Here is a 23,001-nt window from a genome sequence, read left to right on the forward strand (position 1 = left end):
CACAAGATGTCCAGATGTATATCTGTAAGCTAGAAGTTACATGGCACTTGATTAAAGAAGTTGATGTCACAGTGTTGAAATGCATGCAAGAGCTCTGCATCCAACAACCATTCAAACGTCTTCAAAAGAGACCCCTTTCGTCTTCTGTACACGGTGAGAATCCGAGAGCCCCTTAGGTAACGAAATTATCAACACGCTTTTAAAAATATTTTACCACTCACGAACGTTCGTCTCTGCGACCAAAACGTCCCAGCTACAACCACATATAAAGACGAACCCTAATACTTTCAAGGCTCTGTAAATTAATTCAGGCCAAATAAATGTAGAAACAGTAAAACGTTAAATCCGAATGCAAATAATATGGTTTTTAAAATCAACTTACAAGGGCCATTAACTGCTTTTCAAACTCTCCAGTCTCATTTTCCAGTTTCTGGTAAAATTAGGTTGCATTTAAAATCGAAATTCACTATAATCAAGTACATTTGCTTGCGAATCTCGATTCTCAGAATACTAATCTCTTTCCCCGTTTTTGTTACGCACCATATAAAAATGAGCATGGATAATATGCAGTTTCCATCGCCTCTTTGACAACGGGACAATAATCATTTACAATCATTCAATGATCATTTACATCCATTGCCTCTTGCTATAATCATTTGTGCCAACGCTGTTGTACACGACATTTAAAAAGCATACATGTTTTACATTTCAATTTATAGAATAATCCCGGAATTGTGCCTTTTTAAATTTGTTTGCTCCATTATCTTCAAATTAAGATCTTCCTTGACCAGGTGGATGACGAGGAAATAATGTGGGTTTAACACCTGAACTGATTTTTAATCAGCTGTGGATCGGCAAGCAAAAAAACGCGTCCCACGCCGCACGCATAAGCACGCAGGGCTGGTGACAGTGACCCAGTGCTCTAATTTGTTTTAAGATTCCTGTAGCTTTAAGAATCCCCTCTCCTACCGGCGGTACAGCAGCCCTCAAAGTGTGAATAATTTTCAATAAGGAGTTACACTAAGTGAGAAAGCTTTTAGCACATTATCCGCCTGCAATTGGACGGTAATCTAATTTGCCAGCCCAGCTCTCTTATTATATCTCTGCTATTGGATTTGCATTTTGGAGTCACCTAATGGGTTTAAAATGCTGTAGATCTTTAGCTCTTGCTTATATGAGGATCCACCTTTCGGAGTAGGTGACATTGAGGATAAGAGGTGATACTTCACCCACGAAATACTGAAGTCAGCGGTTCCCTCCAACGCAGCTTTGTAGCAGCTTTGCTGTGGGTGAGAGGATGGCAGATCTGACGATTCATAGACAACACGCCGCAGGGATCAAAATAAAGAATAAAAATTGCCTTTTTTTTGTTTGTCCGTTGTTGTTTAAACTGAAATTAAACACTAAAACACTAAAAATGCTGTTAAGCTATAAAACTCTAGGATAACTTTCTTTTTTGACTAAAACCACTAGTTAGTTCCTACCAATAGCTATTGAAGTGCTCGTTTTCTTAGCATAAGTAACAGTGGATGATTAATATTTTATTTCCTAGTTTTATTGAACGCTGCTGGCATATTTACATTTATCCAATAATAAAATTTTGACTCCACTGTATTTGCGGGTGTTGCTCTTAAGTGCAGAAAGAAATGTGTTATAAAGTTGTCGTTATTCCCCCCCGGTATATTTACTATCGAACATTTCAAATGAAAATCAAAATTTGGAACATTTTTCGGCACAAGTGTATGTCTGTGTCCTTTGAGTGCTAACCTACAACTGTTACATTGTGTTGGGTAGTTATGCAGTTGAAATGCGTCTTCATGATGACACACACCTAATGAAGGTGCTACTGTCACAATTAGACAAAGTCAGAAACTGTATCGGGTGTAGTTCCCCAGTACAGCGGTGGACTGTAGTCTTTGGACCCGATTAGCTCATGCAAATGCTTCTGAGCGCCAGCCAGCAGGCGCAAAACGCAAGAAAGCGAACGCAGGGCTCGGAGTAATTAATTACACGCAAACAAGCGTGCCCACGGAGCCTTGAGGAGGTGTCTAGACGGCACTCATTTCCTTGTCTCTGGGGCTGAAAGAGAAAGAAAAATAGGAAAAATAATGATTCTCACCGGATACCAAAAAAAAAATAACAACCCGTAAATGATTATAGAAACAGCAAGGTCAGCGTTACCTTAAGAAGTTATTCCGTGCGTTTCTCTTAGCTCCCTCATCAAGGCAAAAATCCGTGAAGTGCTTTAATACTTCTGCGTTATTTTATATTTTTTAAAAACTGATCATTTTAGATTCGCAAGTCTATTAAGAAAAAGTTGTTGTTTTTTTTTGCATTGGAGAAGACCAGACGATTCATCCAGTAACCTACTGTTATACTGAAAATGTGACTTTAAAAAATAAAACCGAAAACACAGATTTAACATGCTTTTGGCGTTTAAATGTTTAAATGAACAGAAATATACGTGTGGGCAAATCTAAATATCTGAGAGTGTCAATGGAACAAACACAAAGTTGTGTTCTTCACACGTTGAGTTGGATATATTTTTATTTGTTATCATATTTCGTTTCACCAGGATATGCAAAAACCGATATGCTGGTAGTATTCTTGATAGCGGCGAAATTTTCGTTAAGACAGTCGCTTTTTCCTGTAGCCAGTCTCTCGAACTTGCTCCCCGGAAAATGATGGGCAGAAATTTCATCCATTTCTTGGCTGTTTTGCGGAACAATGAAAAGCGTTAGACTGTGGATGGTAGTAGATTTATTAGTGCTCAATATATTATTTTTCGTGTGATATATATATATATTTGTAGAAATTGTAACCTCAGATTGCTGATGTCAGTAAAAGAAAGACGCGATATGTTCAGACGTTTCTTCATCCTGATAACAGGTTACTTGATCATTGCCGGATCCCGCACTGAAGAGACCGTGTGTTATCCTAAACACGGGCCTGCTTCCCTTGTGGCGGGTCGGGGCACTTAGCAATTGTCCATGATATTTGAATTATTGTGGGAAAAACAGTAAAAACTTGTCTCTGTGCGCATCGCGCAGACGAGGGTGCGACGGTGTGTGTCGGATGCAGGGCATGAACCCAGTCTGCCAGTCTCCGACCACGGGCTCTGCCAGGCAGCCGCATCCCAGTCCGATGAGGAGAGAAACAGACTCGACCACTTCACAGGTCGACCGTTTTCATGTTTCATTTTCATTTTTTTTCATTCAATTTTTTTGTGTGTGTGTGTGTGTGTCGGTTTCTCGGACCAGAAAATAGAAAACGCATGGGAGAACAATAAAAAAGTAGGACAATAAAAAAAAACCTTTGTTCCCGTCCTTCCAATGTACAGTGTCCTGAATGAATGGCAACTTTCTGCAAATAAGGATAGGTCCTTTTTTGTCTGTTTTGTTTGCCCGTTTGCCTTTACAGTTACATTATGTCGGTGGATTTGTGTCTTGAACCTCCAGTTGTACCACGACCTAAACACACGGGTCCGAAATGATTTAACCAGCTGCTAAGTGCGCTAATAATAACAACTTCGTAATGTAGGAATAAATCACGTTCGAATGGAAGCTATTGGTATTGAAATATGCTAATATTGAGTAATGAAATCGTTGGCACGGAAATGATCATTACAAAATCTGGGAGGTAAGAGGCACTAATCTGAATACAATTTAAGGTCCAGGACCACCTTAAACTCCTACAATTCTTCAGAATAAATAACCAACATGCACACATGGTTAAAAGTAGATACATGTCGCCCTTTACAAATGTGGTGTTCTTTGTTGTTATCTTGCATTTATTACTACAGTAGCAGACGGTGGTGGCAGGATATGGTAACTGCAATTAAAATAACACATTAATTGCAACTAGTCGTTTTATACACTATGCAAAGGGCGCTATCTTGTGTGATAGGTTGCCGGGTCGCTGTTGGGTTATTTCCTCGCGTCTTTACGCGATAGTTAAAAATGGTGAAAGGGCTTTTTAATAGGCTGCGGTGCCGAGCTTGAGCCTGTTGGGTAGGGTAACCCGGTGACGTTGACCACAGGGCGCTGATTGGCTGTCGCCGATAGGGACCAGTGGAGGCACTAAAATTAATGGGAGTGCAAAGTGTCCGACTTTTGCAATGCAGGTCCTGCGGTCTAGGTTAAAGAACAGAAACACGGAGCGGAGGAGAAATACAACTATGCTTCTTCATGAGCCACGTCTTCACCATTTCCCAGAGGCTGATTAAGATGTGTCAGTTTGTTCTTTAAACTTAATTTCCGTTTACAGAGTTGCGAAGACTTGGCTGAACGGCAAGGCTGCCTTGCGCGATACGACGGGCATACAGGCGTTACCTACGCACCAGAAGTCCCGTTGATCTCCCCGTCATGGAGTACACTTCTTCCCCGAAACCTCAGCTGTCCTCAAGGGCTAACGCGTTTTCTATTGCCGCTCTCATGTCAAGTGGGAAGACGAAGGAGAAGGACGCTGAAGAAAACACCATCAAACCCCTGGGTAAGTGCTGCGCACTCACGAATGCAATACACCAGGTTCGCGTGTTGTCGGCAGATTAAGAATAAACAGACCTAAACTCGCTCGTCATAGAGTAAATCTGTAAGAAACCCGAAATTGAATGGTGGGATATATCGTTTCTCCTTTATTTATTTTTTTAAAAACGAAACAGCTCTTGGATAGTAAAGTGTTTATTGTACTCGAATAACAGTCTTCTACTGTAAGATCATTCCAATGCGATGCTATTAAACGGATGGGAGAAGCTACGAGGCCCTCTAATTTCACGAGAAGTCTCTGCCTGGTGTTTAAAAAGACAAGCAATGAAAATAATTTATACACACAAACTAATTTTATACGAATTCTATACTTGGAAATCGTCTTCCAAGCATCCCCCTTACAGGGCAGTGTCTTTTAACTCATGTCAATGTCTCGGTGAATGATGAAGCCAGGACAGCTCTCTGTTCGATACATGTATCTCATGTACCTCTGTCAAAATTAAAAACAACATCGTACAACGCTGTCATAATATTCTACATTTTACTGTACAAAGGTAGGCAAAATAGGAAATTACTACCGCTAGTTAATTAATGCTTATTATATGTATTGTGTCTTCACATAGGAGAACCAAAAATGTATTTGTCCTTAGGGATCATTGTCACTGCGGTGTTTTTTGTTGTTAAAATATCTTAAATATATGACACAGAGAAAGCTTTACTGTAATTCAAAATGACAGATTATTAGATTATTTTAAAAAGCAACATATTGAAAAAGAGAATTCACTACAAAGCTAAATGTGTTAGGAGTGGTTTAAATGTTCCTGCAAGACTCCTATCATAAAGCTACCGTAAGTAAGCGTGAATTCGTAGTTCGTGTTGATTTTAGGGGTTTTGAGAACACAGAAGTGGCTTTCAGCACAACTGTTTATCATTTTATATATCCAAACACTTAAGAAAAAAAGATTTTACAGTTGTAATGTCAAGGACAAGCCGTGTAATATTTCCCTACAGAAAGCTAAGGCTGAACACATGATTTAAGATTTACCGATTTCCACGCTGATGAGTGACAGAAGCAAAGTTTAAGTGTAACGAATTGTTCTGTTTCAAAACATGCTGAATTTCAGTACGAGAAAGAGAAAAGTACAATCGATCCCCGTGAATCAGGTCATAAACAAGGACTGTCGACTGCGACGTTTTTCCTCTAAAACCAAGACAATCTAAGAATTGCAACATTTATATGGATATATGCGTCTTCTAGCCTGCCTTTCAAAGGTACTGTCGTAACTGGTGTTCGCTTCCTCTTGTTGGAACTGAGATGACCTGTTTAATGTGTTGATTGTCTTTCTTCTTCACCCAGAACAATTTGTGGAGAAATCGTCCTGCAGCCAGACTCTGGGTGACCTGTCTGGACTGGACCCTCACGGGGATTTCAGTGGGAACCCGCCTCAGATATGTACCGAACCGCTGATCCCCACGACCCCGAGTGTACCCAGCGAGGAAATGGCCAAAATTTCGTGCAGCCTAGAGACCAAGGAGCTCTGGGACAAATTCCACGAGCTTGGCACGGAAATGATCATTACAAAATCTGGGAGGTAAGAGGCACTCATCTGAATACAATTTAAGGTCTTATCCAGGACCACCTTAAACTCCTAGAATTCTTCAGAAAAATAACCTGGTACCGCGAATGAACTCCGTCAGCAAACACCTAGAGCCTAGCTTCTTTGATGATTGTGGAAGCAGAGACGAGAGAAATCAGACGAAAAAAATAACGAGGGTAGAAACTGAAAGAAAATAACGAAAAGCTTCCTGTACACAGGTGACGGGGCATTTTCAGCACCACACTAAAATACAAAAAGTCAGTCACCAAGTGCTGTAACTTTTAAAACGAACTACAGTACTCGACCTGCGCTAGAATTGCGCGGTTTAAGAAGTGTTGCAAATTGTTCTGCAAACTAAACACACGTGATCTATACAGGTAAATTCTTCTAATCCAAGCAGATTTAAATAAACTTTGAAACACGTTTGACAGGTGGAACATTTTTTTAACACTTTCATGCGCAGGGAAATGTACTGTAGATGAATGGGCACACATGGTGTCTTGCATTGTGAAAAGGGTAACCTTATAGACTATACCGCGTATTTCTGAGTATTTTATGAATATTTTGTTCTTTTTTTAATTTGAGAATAGAAGTGACGCTGTGTAGATCAACTATCGATAAAAACAAATTGTTATGGCAGAAAGATTATATAAAATGACCAGGTTAACAAAAAAAAGCTAATGACATGGCATAGGTTGGATCGGATTTGAAGCATTTTTCTTTAAATTTAAGAATACCGTTAAGTAAATGTATATAAGGTAGCCACTAATTAAATATGGTATAACATACCTAATGAAGAGATTTCAGAAGCAACAACAATAATTTAAAGATTAAATTATCAATTTTACATAGTAAACCAGGTATTTTCTGTTTATACTGCTAATCTTAGAATATTATTATTATTATTATTATTATTATTATTATTATTATTATTATTATTATAACAAATAACAAATAACGAATTTAACTTTTAATTAACTTTAATTTAAAACCACGCTTATTGCAAAATAAGTAGAATAACGGCGAAAAATTGGTAACTAATTGAGAAAATAAATGTAAACGGCGAAATCACTAGGAATTTTACGCATATTACGGGTTACACTGTATATTTAGCAGATAGTTACATGACAGAAAAATAAACACAAGCCCTTTGAAACAAAATACATTTTTCCTGCTAATAATTATTTGTTTTGCTTTTAGCTCAGTTCTTATTTTCATATCGATGAGAAAACAAAAACGTTACAAGATCTGGAGAAACCCTTCGAGGAATTCTCTATCATTACAGTATATGCTATGTAAAATATATATATGCTATATATAATATCTTATAATATAACCATTATTTGTTTAGCAATTATATATATATATTATACTACGATAATATCTGTTTAAATTAAGTTTATACAAAAACGTCTGTCGTGTTAAATACAATAATTAAATCTTAATACGAGATCACGATCTTCCCTATATTTCTTCTGTCCCTGTGTACAGTGAATACTTATTGGTCGTTTTCTGTGTTGTTCAAACTGTTGTTCAAACTTTACCAGGTGTTGAGTTTTCTGCTCTGTTTTTACACATTCTGACACTTAATTGCTTTGTTAGTAATTCATCTACTGCACCTCATTAGGCCATATTATCTCCATTAGCACTTCACGTATGTATCAGTAATTGTGTATACGCAGTAAACAATTTGAAGGAATATTTTGTGTACGCCTAAATCCTTTTGGTTGTTATAAACGCGGTTATATTTTTTTATGATGTTTCCCGTTTGATAATATAGTTTCGCGTTTACACCTGTTGCTAAAATACACAACGGAGTGTTAAACGGGTTGTAAATACTAAAAAGCGCTTTTAATATGCTGCACGGAATATCTCATTCATAACCACAGTACGGTCACAAAAAGTGGAGGAAAAAAATCCATCTTTAGGCACCAGTATTCCTAGATAGGCGTGGGTAAGCTGTTCTTTATGTTGAGTTTCTTCCAGGTCAGTCTCTCAACTCGGCGGTCCGTTTTTTTTTACTCTCTCCCTATTGCAGGAGAATGTTCCCGACCATCCGTGTGTCCTTCTCCGGGGTTGACCCGGACGCCAAGTACATCGTGCTGATGGACATCGTTCCCGTGGACAACAAGAGATACCGATACGCCTACCACAGATCATCTTGGCTAGTGGCTGGGAAAGCAGACCCCCCCCTGCCTGCACGGTGTGTGTTCCTCGGCAGTCAGATAAAACTGCTCCCTTTCATTTCCTCTTGCTACCCTGAGACACTCCCAGAGTCTCTCGTCTTGACTAAGGAGGCTACTGCCGCACGTCGGCCGTGCCGTTCAGGCGGTAGGGAGTAGGACACCTGATGAACGCGCAGCAGGGCCACAGCGCCCGGTTGATGAATTTAGCAGACGGACAGGAAGGGGCAGGAGGCGTCCCACGGAGTCCGTAGAGGCTGAGAGACCTCTCGAAGTCGAGGGTTGCGAGCCGTTTGAGAATACCCTGATGACACGAATTGATATTGACATAAACACGCTGTAGTAAAAAAAAAGGGGAGGGGGACCACCAAACCAGACAGTTGAAAAGCATGAAACTTACACTGACGAGAAGCAAGAAATGGTTGTAGCAAATGCTTCAGCTTTGAAACTAATGCTTAAAGAATTAAGTTCCCCATACTGTAGGTGTTGACGGTGCACTCAAAGCACGGGATTTGTATCGACGTAACCTTTGCTATGTGGTGTTTTTCAGGCTGTACGTTCACCCGGACTCACCTTTTACCGGAGAACAGCTACTGAAACAAATGGTTTCCTTTGAAAAGGTCAAGCTTACCAACAACGAGCTGGATCAACACGGCCATGTACGTGGCGGTTGGTGAGGCATGCAAGTGTGCATGGATTTAAAAAAAATCTCTTTTCGAGGTGCAAGTCATGAAAACAAGAAAGTGATATAACCCAGCTCAATATAATGAAATGATGTACGGTATCATAACACTTGCCATTTGCATTTTGTTGTCATATGTGTGCGTATTTTAAAAATTGAATGATGTCTCTATAATTTCTAGCACTTGTTACGTCTACTGTAGGAAGCTTAATTCGTCTTTTAATTAGCTTCTATTTTAAATGTAGGGAATATATTATATTCTTAGGATTTGGGTGCACAGTATCTGTTATCACGAAGCTGTTTAAAGACGGTTAATCTTATTGTCCATCTTCAATCGCCATCACTAGGCTAATACAATATGCAGTATACAGCGTACTGTAGGTCTGCTGCTGGTGTTAACGATTCCCTACTTAATGGCGGACGCGTTACTTCACGGTAGTGTCCCTTAAAAACAACACTTACAAATTAACGTGCCTGAAGAACACACAGGTCAAATTATGTTCCGGTGTTATCGTGTACCCAGATTCTTGCCTGATAAGGCTGTTTTTTTTTATTGTTTGTTTGTTTGCTTGGAAAACGTTAGAATTCCACTTCTGCTTCATCAAGAGCAAAATAATCGAATTTAACTATAGCCCGGTACTCTCTAACGGTTGCTATGGATACTCAAGTAATCAGTGCATTAAGGGAAACAGGATGTAAAGATTAAAATCTTCCTTGGACAGGTTCTTAATGCAGTCCATTGCATTTATTAGCTTACATCTAAAAGCATTTTACTTCAAAGCCAATTTTCCCGTAAGTGCTGATTACTTGACTACTATGAGCAACTATCAAATAGTTTCAAGTTTCCCTGCAATACGTCATATTTCAAACTGCGAGAATATACAAAATCAGCACTAGTTCGTCTTTCGTTTCTGATCTTTGCCGACTCTCTTCCACATCAACGATCACTTGCGTTATCGGCGTCAGGCGTTGACCATTAATGTCAATCATGGATATTAATTACGGGGTGAGATGTGAGGTCATTTAATTGGGGAAGGCCTGTGTTTGACCAAAATGTGCTAGAAATGTTAGCTGTTTTCTAATAATCTGTTTTAAAAGCCTTTATATTTAAATTCAACAAAAATAAAAAGAATGTAAATGATAGTGACAGGTCACTAAGATAACGGCAAAAATGTATCGAGCGGCTTCGTGCCGGTGGAAAAATTAGACTTTACAGGCTATATGATATTATTCCTTTACCTAAGAGTGCCACAATGTTTAAGATGGGAAAGTCCAAAAATTGAAATAAACGCTTTTCTGTGTTTTCTCCGATCGTGTGGATTTAGTTTCTGCTTTTTTATCTCTTTAAGGTCAATGTCACATTTCTTCAACATTGACAAAAAATGAGAAAACATTTCAAATAAAAAAATAAAAACGTTACTGCACTAAAAACGTACTGTCTGACGAAGGAATGAACTTAAGTATTTGTGTTTAAATCTATCAGCTTTAAGTTTTTAACCCCCCCTCCACCTCACCCCTCTTAGGAAGCCTTACAAAAAATTTTAAATGGTGCCCCCTTTCAAGATCAATAAGCTGTTTTGAGAGCAGAACATATCCCGATGAATGAGACAGAAGATTCCAAAGTTCAACGTTTTCAGTAAGCGAGTAGCTGGGCAGCAAAACGGCGAATGGTTACAAAGACGAAACGGGTCATATCTTTGATCTCCTTTCAGACACTTAAGGTGCCTATTTGTTTAAAATCAGGCTATCGGGGAACTGCATTGCAATTGCTGTCTTGCTGGTTGGTAATTTGGCTCTTATTTACAAACCGCAGTCGGTCTTCGGGGCCAGATGCTGTCTGAGGTAGTAATACTCTGAGGTGACTCCTGGAGAGTTTCAGAAAGATGGTACGGTGGCTGAATTATATTTGCTGGATGGATTCTTCTTTGTAACCTTTCTCGCGTTCTTATGTTCACATGAAATCCCGTCCAAAATATTTTTCTCCATCCCGTGGTACAAGATTTGTTCAGAGGCACAAGGCTAACAATGTCGTCTACTTGATTTCATCCGATGAAGTCATTCTCTCTGCTTCCTCTGTTTTTGTTTGTTAGATCATTTTAAACTCCATGCACAAGTACCAGCCCAGGGTTCACATCATTAAGAAGAAAGATCACACGGCCTCTCTGCTCAACCTGAAGTCTGAAGAGTTCAGGACCTTCATCTTCACAGAGACTGTGTTCACTGCGGTCACAGCATATCAGAACCAGCTAGTGAGTCAGCATTCAGTGGATGTTCATCGTTTTCAGGGCTCGGATTCTCTTGTCACGAGCAATCAAATCATTTTTGCTGGATGGCTGAAAGAGAAAGGAAAATGACATTGCCAGTTGCCAGTAACCAAATACCAGAAGCTATTTGCTTCAGTCTGCTTCTGGCTTTGAGAATCGGGAGAGTTTCTAATTTTTTCACGGTTTAGTCTCTGTAAGCATTTGAGAATGATTCTGGAAGGTACAGTAATCCTGGTGTTTTGCTTTTCCCGTGCAGATAACGAAACTGAAAATCGACAGCAACCCCTTTGCAAAAGGATTCAGAGACTCCTCCAGGCTGACAGACATTGAGAGGTACTGGGAATTTCGTGTTTTTCCTTCTCCAGATAAGATAAAATGAAGAGTAAATGGAGAGAGGGGGCTGTTTAAGAAGCTCTCATTAGTGCTGTGAATGTGTGGGCTTCGTTTTGACAGAACCTTGCTGATAATAAGCTGTTCCATCTGACTGCGAATGGCTACTATCCAGACAACCAGTTCCAACATCTGTATGGTTTTATACCAAAAGAAAAGCAGATCTTCACCAAGGCCTCTGACCCTGTTTACAGAGCTAGATACGTCTGGGATGGAGAAGGGTCAGTGCGTGTAACGTGTGGAGGAGAAAAAAGCAACAAAATTAAATCGTTTTCATAAACAAGAAAATATACTGTCCCCCAGCGCTGACCTTTGAACTGGAAACTTCAGAACGTGTTCTCCAAACCAGATGTTAATACACAACACTAACGAAGCTTTCAATAATTGTGGAGAAAAAATTAAGAAATTAATCGAACATAGTATTTTTTTTTTAATTTATACGATCAGGGAAGTATGAGATCCATCTAATTTTCAAATTTCCTCCATAATTTGATATTAGCCAAGAAAGCAAAAAAAAAAAAAAAGCAAAGATAGATTTTGTGGGTTTAAGTCCCACTTAAACGAATTTTAAAAGCTGTAAATCATGATGAGAACCAGCTAGGACTTTAGAGCTAACGTCCACAAGTGAGCTCCCGTCTAGCCCTGTTTCAGAACAAGGACTGTTTAAATCAGTGGGTTATCAGGTCCTCACCGCCACCCAAACTCCCCCCTCCAAAAATAAATAATTCTTTGGGGCTACAAATTAAATCTGATCAATTGATCTTTAGAGACCTGAAGAAATTGTATTAGTCTGGAGTCAGTTACTGCACTAAAACATGATGTAATTCAATTGGTTCCAGTAACTGATTGAAAACAGCTCGTATTGGCTGTCCGGTGAGGCTGTTTTTTGAACAGATCTGAGATAAAAACACACATATTTATATTACATGCTGACAGAAATTGCACTTTCCTAACCTAATTGGGAAGCTAATATAAATGTATGGCTTTAATAATGTAAAACATTCTTGTCCAGGATTTACAAGTCGGCTGTCTCAAAGACTAATCCGGGGGTAATGCAGTTAGCAGGCAGTGCAGTGCGCGCTATGTACACGTGTCTGCGGATTTCAAAGGCTTCAGGAGATCTCACAACCTCATGTTGTTTGTATACCAGATGTAAGAGCGTAAGAGCCTGATACACCAAGTAAATGTGGAAAAAAATAATTGAGAATTCAATTGCCAGTCAAAGGAGTGGTAATTTGACGTATCAAGATTAGTACTTTACAGATGGCATTCACAGACTCTGTTTAGCACTTATGACCACTTGCCATTTGTGCTAGAGGTATGACTGTCATCAATTAGTGCATAAGGAAGCTTTTGAGTATCTCTGCAGTTATCAAGATATTAAGCAATATGTATGAGGCTGAGTGTATTCACTAAAACGCTGCTGTTCTTTTCAATAAATATCTTAAAATGAGCCTACCAAAATCTTGTGTCTGTCTGTGAGCTCCACATCACCTGCAGTCTTTAAACAGGCATCGAAAGCTGCTTAGAGCACTTTTTTTGTGCGTTCGAACAAGAATACCTTGCAGAAATCAATTGACTGTCAGCGAAAAAGGTCTGTGCAGACAAAATGTAGCCCTGGACGTCACAGTGCACCCTGAAAGATTGCTCTGTTAGCTGCCCAGCTGTCAGTAAGCATTCGACCGTCAATGTAAGAAGAGATAGGAAAGCGAACAGGTCTTCAGCGATGGCCTCAGGTGTGTACCGGCAGAAATATTTTGGTTTGTTTTTTGGTTCCTGCTGTAGGGAAAGTGTGGAGAGTTTGATCCACAAGCACTCCTACGCGCGATCGCCGATCCGGACGTATGCTGGCGAAGACGAAGGCCTGGGAGAGGAAGGACACGTGCCGCACAGCAGAGGTAAGGCCGACCCGCTCATACCCCAGCCCCCAGCATAAGAGACACATAACTTCCAAATCATTTCCAGAATCGCAGCAGTAAAGTCAAAATTGCTGTTGAAAATAGCATTCGGATTCCTAACACTGTGGGACAAAGCAAAATGAAATAAGGAAAGTGTTTTCAGCTGATATTGTAAACCCAGGAACCATCTGCCTGCAGCTAGGTGGGTTAGATAATCAAACGTGTGCCCTTTCCCCCGCAGGGTCGGCCTTCACCGCCTCGGAGAACCTGTCGCTCAGCTCCTGGGTGACCACCTCCTCCGGCTTCCCGGGCTTCCAGCCCCCCGCCCCCCTGTCGGCCCTGGGCACCAGCACGGCCTCCCTCGCCAGCCCCCTGCCCCACCCCATCCAGGGCTCCCTGCCCCCGTACGGCCGCCTGGGCGTGCCCCTGGCCCCCGGGGCCCTGTCCGGCTCCATGCAGGGCAGCGGCCCGGCCTTCCCCTCCTTCCACATGCCCCGCTACCACCACTACTTCCAGCAGGGGCCCTACGCCGCCATCCAGGGGCTGCGCCACCCCTCCACGGTCATGACCCCCTTCGTGTGACCCCCCCCGCCCCCGGCTGGACCCGCCGGAGTCCGGGAGACGGCGGGAGACTCGCAGGACGAGAAGAGGACTCTGAACAAGTTTCGGGACGCGCCGTGAACGGCGGGGGGGGCTCGGAGATAGCAGATTCCTTCAGACTCCTGCCGAGGGACCTGGCTGCTGCCTGAACCTTCAGAAAACAGCTGTTCTTCTGCCTTGCTTGCCGGCCGTACTCCGTGGCCTGAACAGGGGACAAGCCGGTGGTGCTTACGGACGCAGCGAACGCGAGCTGGTGATGTGGAGCCATTCCACAGGGTGTACGAGGCGCACAGGAGGGGCTGTTGCCTTTGCCGACAACGTTCCTCTGAAGGATTTCCACCCGTCTTCACGCCGTTAAAACTGACTCCCGAGCTCGACCCACCCCCCCCCCAGAGGCAGCGCGCTGTGGATCTTTCCGTGTTTTCTTTATTTAATGCCGGGGGGTGGTTTGTGTCGCGGGACGTGTGAAACCAAATGCACTACGGAGCACAGACAGTCGGTCCAGCGCAGCCGGAGTCCGACGGGGAGCACGCTCAAGCCTACTGTCTCCAGAGCCCGGCGGATTCTCGATTTCAACCATCTCCCGGTTCGATTCTCCCAAACAGGAAACTAAGAGGTTTTAATATGATAAAAGAATAGGCATTTTGTGCATTGTCTTTCTGTATTCTAGGATATTACATTGCATTGTTATAGGAATGCCAGTTATTGGAATCAGAGGCCCTTAATTCTTTAACATTCCTCCCCCGGTCTTATCATGTTCATTCTATAGTGACAGTTATATTTTCCTGAAGCTGACGCACACGGTGCTAATTTTGGCCCATGTAAAATGTCAGATCATCTTTGAACTACCGTTGTGAGCTGATCCAGCATCTGGGCTCCTAAAGCAGTCCTTTCGCAGATAAGTTTGAACAAGCCTGAATAACTCCTAAGCCCTCAAACGGTAGTAGCCTGCAGATGAACCTGAACGTGACATTGCTGTATGAAAACAGTTCCTATTTTTGATGAGAGTTCCGGAACCTATTCTTTTAGGAATCTGCTGCTTTAATAGAGTTTATTCTCTTATCATAGAATAGACGCTACTAATGATGAATTCAGCCGTTATTTTTTAAGGACGCATTATACCTTAAGGAAACTGGATTCAGCTTAGACATTGTAAACATCTTGCCCCGCTAATGTCATGATTATTAATTTACTTTTTGGAATATGATATGACATCATAAATCATCATTGCTCACAAGCCTTGGAATTTAAGCAGCACCCCCTGACTGGCAAGTCATTCGCTGAGATTCCTTTAAGAATTTCATTATTAAATTGCAATTCAGCAGTGGTTTCTGTTGCAGTTACTGTTCAGTGCCCTAAATCCGTGATGTGAATGAATCTCTACCTCCAACCTGGATGCAGGTAGAGACCCACAAGTGCTGTGCTTGTGACAGCAGCTGTTGGTTTCTGCAGTGTGTTCATCCACTGGGTGGCCTCTAAATATCTCAAGCTGTTCCCAGATCTTCTAGGAGGAAATCTGCACCAGAATTGATTAATCTCAATTGTCTCTTTCCTCAAGGGCTGCGGTTATTCATAATCAGCGTGTTAACCAGCGGGGTTAGAGGATTGTGTGTTTCTTGATTTAGGTTATTTTTATTTTTCTCTGCCTCCCGCTTTCTGGATGACCTCAACATACTTAACAACAAAGCCCCAATGAGATCCAAGTAACTGTGTGAATTTCAATTCCATTATTCCACCATTTTGATGTCAGAGTGTTGCAAGGAAAACTGTTTCTCTATAGAAGAATATCTCAGCCATAAGGAAGCACGAATCTGTTGTGTGCTCTTAATTTAATGTCCATTCTGAAATTGTGAAGTGCTCAGATGCCCCTGTAATTGGCATTATAGATGAATGACTTGTTCATAAGAAGTTTTTACAGTTCGAGATAAACACACAAGAAGCTTGTAAAAACAGTGCCGAAGCAGAGATGTCTGACACCACAGCAAATCAGCAGCACTAAATATCCTATTGACTCCCCAGTTTGCTGGTTTATAGATTTGTGTGAAAAGAGTTTGGCCTCTTTGTAAGACGGCCTTTGAGGAAGAACAGGAACAGCCCTGAGTGCTTCTAGGATTGCTGTTACAGAGATGTTTCATGTTAATTCATCTTGTACTTTATCATAGCTGGCTTTTAATTGATACATGAAATATGTAAAGTACCCTATATAAACCAAAAACTGTACAAGAGTCATGTTTTGGTTCTGTTTCAAGTTAGTTATCTGTTTCAGCTTCACTGCAGGAGCACTGCTGCTTTTACCAAATTGAATGCTGTGACTGCTGTCTACAATTACGGACTATACAGGAAATGTTAAATATTAACAACAGCCCACACCCTTGCCGTATGTGTGAAAAGCATGTAAAATCTGAACAACCCTCGTGATAATTTAATCAATAACTTAAAAAAAAAACAATTCTTAATAAGCTAAAGAAAACTTGTGAACAGGAATCAACCTCTTTACTGCTGCCTTGGTGAACAGCATTTATACCAGTACCATATTTCTTCATTTTGGGTTCCTCAATGGAAAAGAAAGAACATCAAATGAAATATATTTTCATACTGGCTGCTATTTTTAGTGTAATAATAGTGTAAATATCAAAGTTAGAACACTTCAAACCAAAGTTGTTGTTTTTTTTTCAGGTGAAACTGATTTCTTTGAATGCAATGCACCATAACTGTACTGCAGATCCCTGTTTCTTGTACTTTGTGGATAGTGCATTGTGTGAGCAAATCTGTTGCATTGGAAACAGATGTATAAAAACTGTTTTTCTGTACAATATATTCAAAAAATGGAGCAACATCGAATACGATTTTGTTTTTTAAAAGTGCAATATATTTATTTCTGCTCTTGAAATGATAATGCATTGTTATGTAATATTGGAAGCACTAAAAATAGATGTTATTTGTAAGGAATAAAATCACAAAAAGAGGTCAGTGTTTTCTATTGAAGGCCTATGCAGATAGGGGTGTCTTATTGGATTCTGAAATGTTTCATTGCAGTCAACAAATGTTTACAGTAGAATGGACAACAACATTAGAAATCTAATGACTAAAACAGTCACAATGTCATGTCATATGCAAAGTACGTCTGGTTGAACAGACGCTTATTCACTTTTTCAAAAGGCTGACTAATAATTACTGAAAAAGAATGTGTTGCTACTGTGTTTTTCCGGTCAAAATCCATTAGTGATATGGGAAATTTTGAATGCAACTAAAGTTTAAGTGTTCCAACTGCAAAGTCAATCAGGGCATGACTATCGTTACTGACCCAGAAAACAGGCCAATATGACAAAGAGCAGCCCAGCAGTTGATACTAACCAAAAAAAAAAGAGGGAGAGACAGATCCTTTAGTTCAGCAGATTTTGGTGAGATTCATTTCTAGTACTTCTTTGGCTCAATCATGGCTGGGAGTAAAAGGAGGATTCACAACATATCAAGTGACAAGAGCTGAGGACTGTCTCCAGAACATCAGTTTCTAAACAAAAATATTCTACACATACTGTACTTTCTTTGTAATAAGAGCAGACAGCTTCTGAAAAATAATGACCGCAGTTAAAGATGACCATTAGTCCTTAAGAAATCTAAAATGTTGTATGAGGCGTCTACTTTCTGGAATGTTTCTGTGACCAACATGAAAAGGTGCAGCCAAAGTATATGCAAGCTACAGCCTAGTTGTTAAGTGTCTGGCTGCTGTTCCAGTGTGGGGAAAATAATGTTTAAAAAGTAGTCTATTACAGTTGTGAGTTACTTTTTCAAATTAACAAGACTCTGAGGGAAATTCATTTAAAGAAGTCATCAGTGACAGTGATGTAATGTCTGAATAGGTAGAAGGTAAAATAATATATTACCTCCTAAGAATCTACCTCCTGTTTATCTCTTATTTTCAGGTTTTCACGGGACTCTTCAGTCGTCAGTTATCAATATAAAAATGGACACAAAATATCCATAAAGACAAGACTTCGAAGTAATTTTGCAGAATGAAAAAATCTAGCACAAATCTATGGATGTAATTTAAAAAATGTCATATAACTTTATCTTCTTAAGACCTCTATTGGCTTTGAGGAACACGGCAGAAACTGAAGGGTGTTCACCCAGCATCTTTATAAATTTGTAGGTTTATAAATTCTCCTGTCGATTATGGTTTTTTTTTTGTCCATCCATCCCTTTTTTAACCTCGTCATCGAATTCAGGGTCACGGGGTTAGCCGGAGCCTATCCCAGCAAGCAACGGGTGCCAGGTGGGGTACACCATGGGTGGGACACCAGTTCGTCACAGGGCAGGCGCAGACACAGAGACACACACTCACACCAGGGCCAGTCTTCCAAGAAGTCCCATTAACCTACCAGTCTTTGGACTGGGGGAGGAAAAATCCCCTGGAGGAAACCCACACACACTTGGGGAGAACACAAAAACTCCACCCAGATAGCACCCCAGGAACTGAACACTAGCCATGACACAAAACCCAGCGTGCTATACGTGCGCAGCGTTGGGGTGCTCTTCTGCTATCAATCACCACGCAGAGGGAGGAGTGCCACCTACTGGGCCAGGCACTGCACTTTCAGAAACACCCTGTTCATTTTCAGATGCCTTTCATCCACCTATCACCCAGACCCAACCTTTTTCTTTCGGTAGGTGGTCTCTCCTTGTTTTCAGAATAGGACGCTTTTATTATAATTACAGTCTGCTCAAAAAATACTTAGGGACCTTTATCTTCCTGAGACTTTCCACGCATTTAAAAATGTTTTATTTGGTAATAATGTGCTTTTTTAGATTTTGGCTGCTAAAACTATACCCCAGTATTTTTTTGTCTATGTTTTGAAACGAAAAGCTCATTGTTCGTCTGGCGCTTTATTAAAACATTAATAGAACTAAAGCTACAATTCACACTAACATTAGAATTATCTAATGATAGTTCAGTATTTTAAAAGTTTGAAATTCAGTGGCTTACTGGGGTTTTTGCAAATGTTACCATTTGCAAAGCACATTGCTGAAACAAATTCCACTTGATAAGATGAAATCAGACATGGTTAAATAAAAATAAAAATCTGCAATTAGATATAAATAGTGGTTGATATGTACATTCAATATACCTGTTCCAAAAATTAGATTAACCCTCTGTGATTGATGACTATTAAGGTAGAAACTGTTTTACTACCTAATGATCACAAAATCTGTACATTTACTGTACTAAAATCTGTATTTTAGACAATTAAGCCCAGGCTTCTGAAAAACAGTGACGCAAAACTTTCATGATGAATAATTACTGTAAATAAAATAATTCACCCTCCTGCTTACATTTTTCAAGGGCATAAGCAGTTTACAGGACACAGTTGCCCCTCAGCGGAGTCAGAACTGTATGAGGAAATGACAGGACTGACTGACAAGATCCTCCGCAGTTGTTAAGGAATGAGTTAGGGAGGCAGCTACAAGGGTTACGATGGGATGGAGGGAGGTGAGCTGAAGAAGATCCCTGCAAAGAGAGCTCAGCAGGTGAAATGTTTCTGTGCCAGAGAGAGAAGAAGTCACAGAAGTGCAAGATTACAATTTGACCTCCTACTGAACTTCTGTTTAACAACCCCATATGAGTTCCAAACTCCATTGCAACATCTAATCTAATGGACAGACCTTCTCTGTCTCTCTCAACACATACATAAAGCCGTCCCACAAAACACACACTGGGTTCATTGCACAGTGTAAAAAAGAGCTTGTAAGTGCCAGTCAACTAATTAACAGCTGACTTTACCAGCAATAACCATCAATGTTTTGTTTCACTAAACTGCGGTTGTGGGGGAATCATTTTGCTATTTTTATGTTCAGGTATTTTCAACTTTAACCATCTTTGAAAACCATCATATTCAATAGCTGTGTGAGGACGGCAACAATGGCTTGATTATTGTGTAATGTATTTGAGCGAAAGTTTTGATTTTATTTGGATTAAGTCCCACAACTGTGTTTTTATTAATGTGCTGATCTTTCCTAAGAATTAAGCTGTAAGATAGAAAGACATACTATACTTGGTTCTGAAATGTAAAATTCTCATTTTTTCCAAGGATTTGCTGAAAAGCGGAGGATTTTTGGAGCTTTCTGTTTTTTTATGCTTCAGTGTCTCAACTCAAGTCGATACTCTGTTAAGGCACATGTCTACTATTCAATAAGACAATCTATACTCCCGCAATTATGATTAGATTATATGAGAATAATGGACTTTATTAGGATGAGAAATTATTAAACAAATTGGCTAGATGCTCTGTATAGCCCATTTCTGAAAAGCACTGGTCAATTCATCCAGCAGTTTTGCAGTTTGAAGTATGAGCTGAGTTTAATGCAATTTCCATCAATTTTAGGTTGTTCAAAATGGCAATGTGAATACTAGCATGTATTACATTTCCAGATGCTTTAGCTTTTGCCTTTGTAAAGCTGAATACTCAATAATGTCCTGACAAACAGTCCTTTAAATTTATTTGACATTTGCTGTTTCTCTGCAGTGCACGTGCCAAAGACACATGGGGCATCCCTGTTACTGAGGGTCTTTCAAATATACAGTACATGTAAAATATTCTGAGATTCAAGAGCTCCACATTTCAGCTGATATCACAGATTTATTGCTTTAGAGGTATCCAATCAATATTATCAGTCACACCGGGACAAAATTCCTCATTAAAGAGCAGCAAGTTGCAGTTCAGATGCTGTCACAAATACGGGATGAATGTTTTAAATATTTTTGTCTCATAAATATTAAATGTGTTTATGCATTCCCAGTGAAGGTTAGGACCCTCTACTTTAGTCACAAGAACAAACAAGAGGAAGGCCGCCCAGTTCGTTCTGGTAGCTCATAGTCAATCGATCCAAGGATCTTGATCTGAAGCCAGGGATCGGCTTCAACAACAGCGTGGCTGGGCAGTTTGTCTCACACCCCCACAACCCCCTGTGGGGAAAAGCGCCCCCTCTTCTCAGACATTCTCTTTCATCCCAATGTTTCTTTTTTACAAAAACAGTGGTTAAATTACAAGGAATTACGATAATGCACTTTGACAGAGGTCCTATTAAATCTTGATATTGGATGACAACCACTGTATCATTAGAAGAAGACTTCCTGGGTTCCTAAATGCCATTTAGATATTTCAATTTTATTTTCAAATAATCTTTGGAATTAACTAGAGGTTAGGTTTGGCCATTTGTCATTCTGATATTGAAGACTACTATTACTAATAATACACTATTAATACCCTTATTTGATTTTTTTACCATATACATAAAAGTTCTTGTTGCTTGGGTTTTTGTTAGCTTCCAGTCCTGAGGAGGCTTACCAATGCCTAACAAACCGAACAAATTCAGGATTCGCCCACTTTACTCGGGAAAGAATTCTTCAGGAAATTTCACAACTGAATAGTCCTATGAAGTTTATTATGACAAGATACAAGATCTTGTATAAACTGAAATGTCAATATAAATCTGACTTCTGATAAGGTCTACCAACCTTGACCACTATGGTAACCTAATTTTCCCAGTTACTTAGAGGCCCCTTAACGAAATGAAAACCTAATAATGCTGCTGCCATGAATAATTAATTGTACTTGTACAAAGTACTAAACAAAATCCATTTTCATTTGATTAGAGGTTTTCTTGGAACTCTGAAGTGCACTGCATCTCCTCCATTTCCTTCTTCATCCTTATCTCTCTTCAGCAGCTCGGTGGGGAGCTCTGTTACACATTGCCGAGAGATTTAACCTTCCTGGCGAAACGATAAATACGGTCGCTGTAGCAATATCTGATATCCCCTTCCTTTTTTTCATTCATTTGACCGTAGTGCAGGTCAGACGATACGCTACAGCAGAGTCATTTACTACCAAGCTGTGCCTTAAAGGGTGTGAAAGGACAAGGCGACCCTATAACACAGGGAGAAAGGGGATGTACTGTTCTGGAGGCAGAAGGCACATTTCACCTGGCATTGAAACTCATGAGTGCGGAGCAAACCTACTGTGGCATTCAGAGCCCAGCGCTGCACTGTCCGTTCGGGAGGAGTGTGCAGCACCCGCTGGGCGATTGCACCCTCCAGAGCAGCGTTAAACTGCGCCTGGTGTGAGGAGAGGGCTAAACACTTGACCCTAATTTCACCCCTCTCTCTCCTGAGCCAGCATTACGAATGTCGTACTTTCATCCACTGGTCTTTGTCTCGCTCAATGAGACCCTCCAACTTGCCGCAAGGTGTCTGTGTGTGGCGAGCTCTCTTCTGCTGGGGGCGAGGGCTGTCCACTTCCGGTAACAACAGCTGCCAGTGCCAAACCCCTATCCCAGCAGGCTCGGGAGACAGGATCAATTATCACTTGCATTTCTCTTTGTGTATCTGAGAAAAGAACACGAGCACCAACTATAAAATCTCAAATTTCCCTTCCTTCTGAGACAGTGGCAACGTCCTCATTTGCCTTTTAGATATACTGTATAGTTAATATCGGCAACAACAAAAAAGCAGTTAATTATGCTCCAGGGAAAAATATACCCTTGGCTAAATTGCACAGTAATTCATAGCTCATTTCCACAGAGCAAATCAATAGACTCGAGTGCTGGTTCTTCAGCTAAACTGACAATTCACCCTGATTTGCATTAAGCACAAATAATTGTGTAATCAATTCAATCATCAATAATATAAATCATGACCATAACCGACAGCCTTGCATCAGCATTCCCACACAACTCCAACTCTCCCCTGTACGGATGATGTAAGGCAGAGAGCTTCTGGTGTCGCCTCTCCTCATTGTTTTTACAAACGTGTGTGCTCCTCAGGGAGCCGATTCCCAATTAAATGTAAGGAGAACGCCATTGACCTGCATATGTTCCAAAATAAAACATCAGATGTGTTATTTAATGA

General features: G+C 40.5%; 1 protein-coding gene across 2 annotated transcripts; it reads left to right on the forward strand.

The window, feature by feature from the left end:
* Positions 1-4,094: 4,094 nt before the first annotated feature.
* On the forward strand, positions 4,095-17,064 carry tbx20 (T-box transcription factor 20). 2 transcript variants are annotated; one of them, XM_088602064.1, is made up of 8 exons: positions 4,095-4,491; positions 5,842-6,076; positions 8,121-8,285; positions 8,816-8,924; positions 11,038-11,196; positions 11,468-11,544; positions 13,387-13,499; positions 13,741-17,064. In XM_088602064.1, the coding sequence occupies exons 1-8, from the start codon at positions 4,365-4,367 to the stop codon at positions 14,079-14,081; spliced, it is 1,326 nt and encodes a 441-aa protein (XP_088458190.1). In that variant the 5' UTR covers positions 4,095-4,364; the 3' UTR covers positions 14,082-17,064. The 2 variants fall into 2 exon arrangements, with proteins under 2 accessions (XP_088458190.1, XP_088458189.1); XM_088602063.1 differs by having other exon boundaries at positions 11,468-11,543; positions 13,383-13,499.
* Positions 17,065-23,001: the final 5,937 nt, after the last annotated feature.

The sequence above is a fragment of the Lepisosteus platostomus genome, chromosome 12 (genome assembly GCF_059453375.1).
Source record: "Lepisosteus platostomus isolate fLepPlt1 chromosome 12, fLepPlt1.hap1, whole genome shotgun sequence".
In the NCBI taxonomy this organism is placed as follows: domain Eukaryota; kingdom Metazoa; phylum Chordata; class Actinopteri; order Semionotiformes; family Lepisosteidae; genus Lepisosteus; species Lepisosteus platostomus.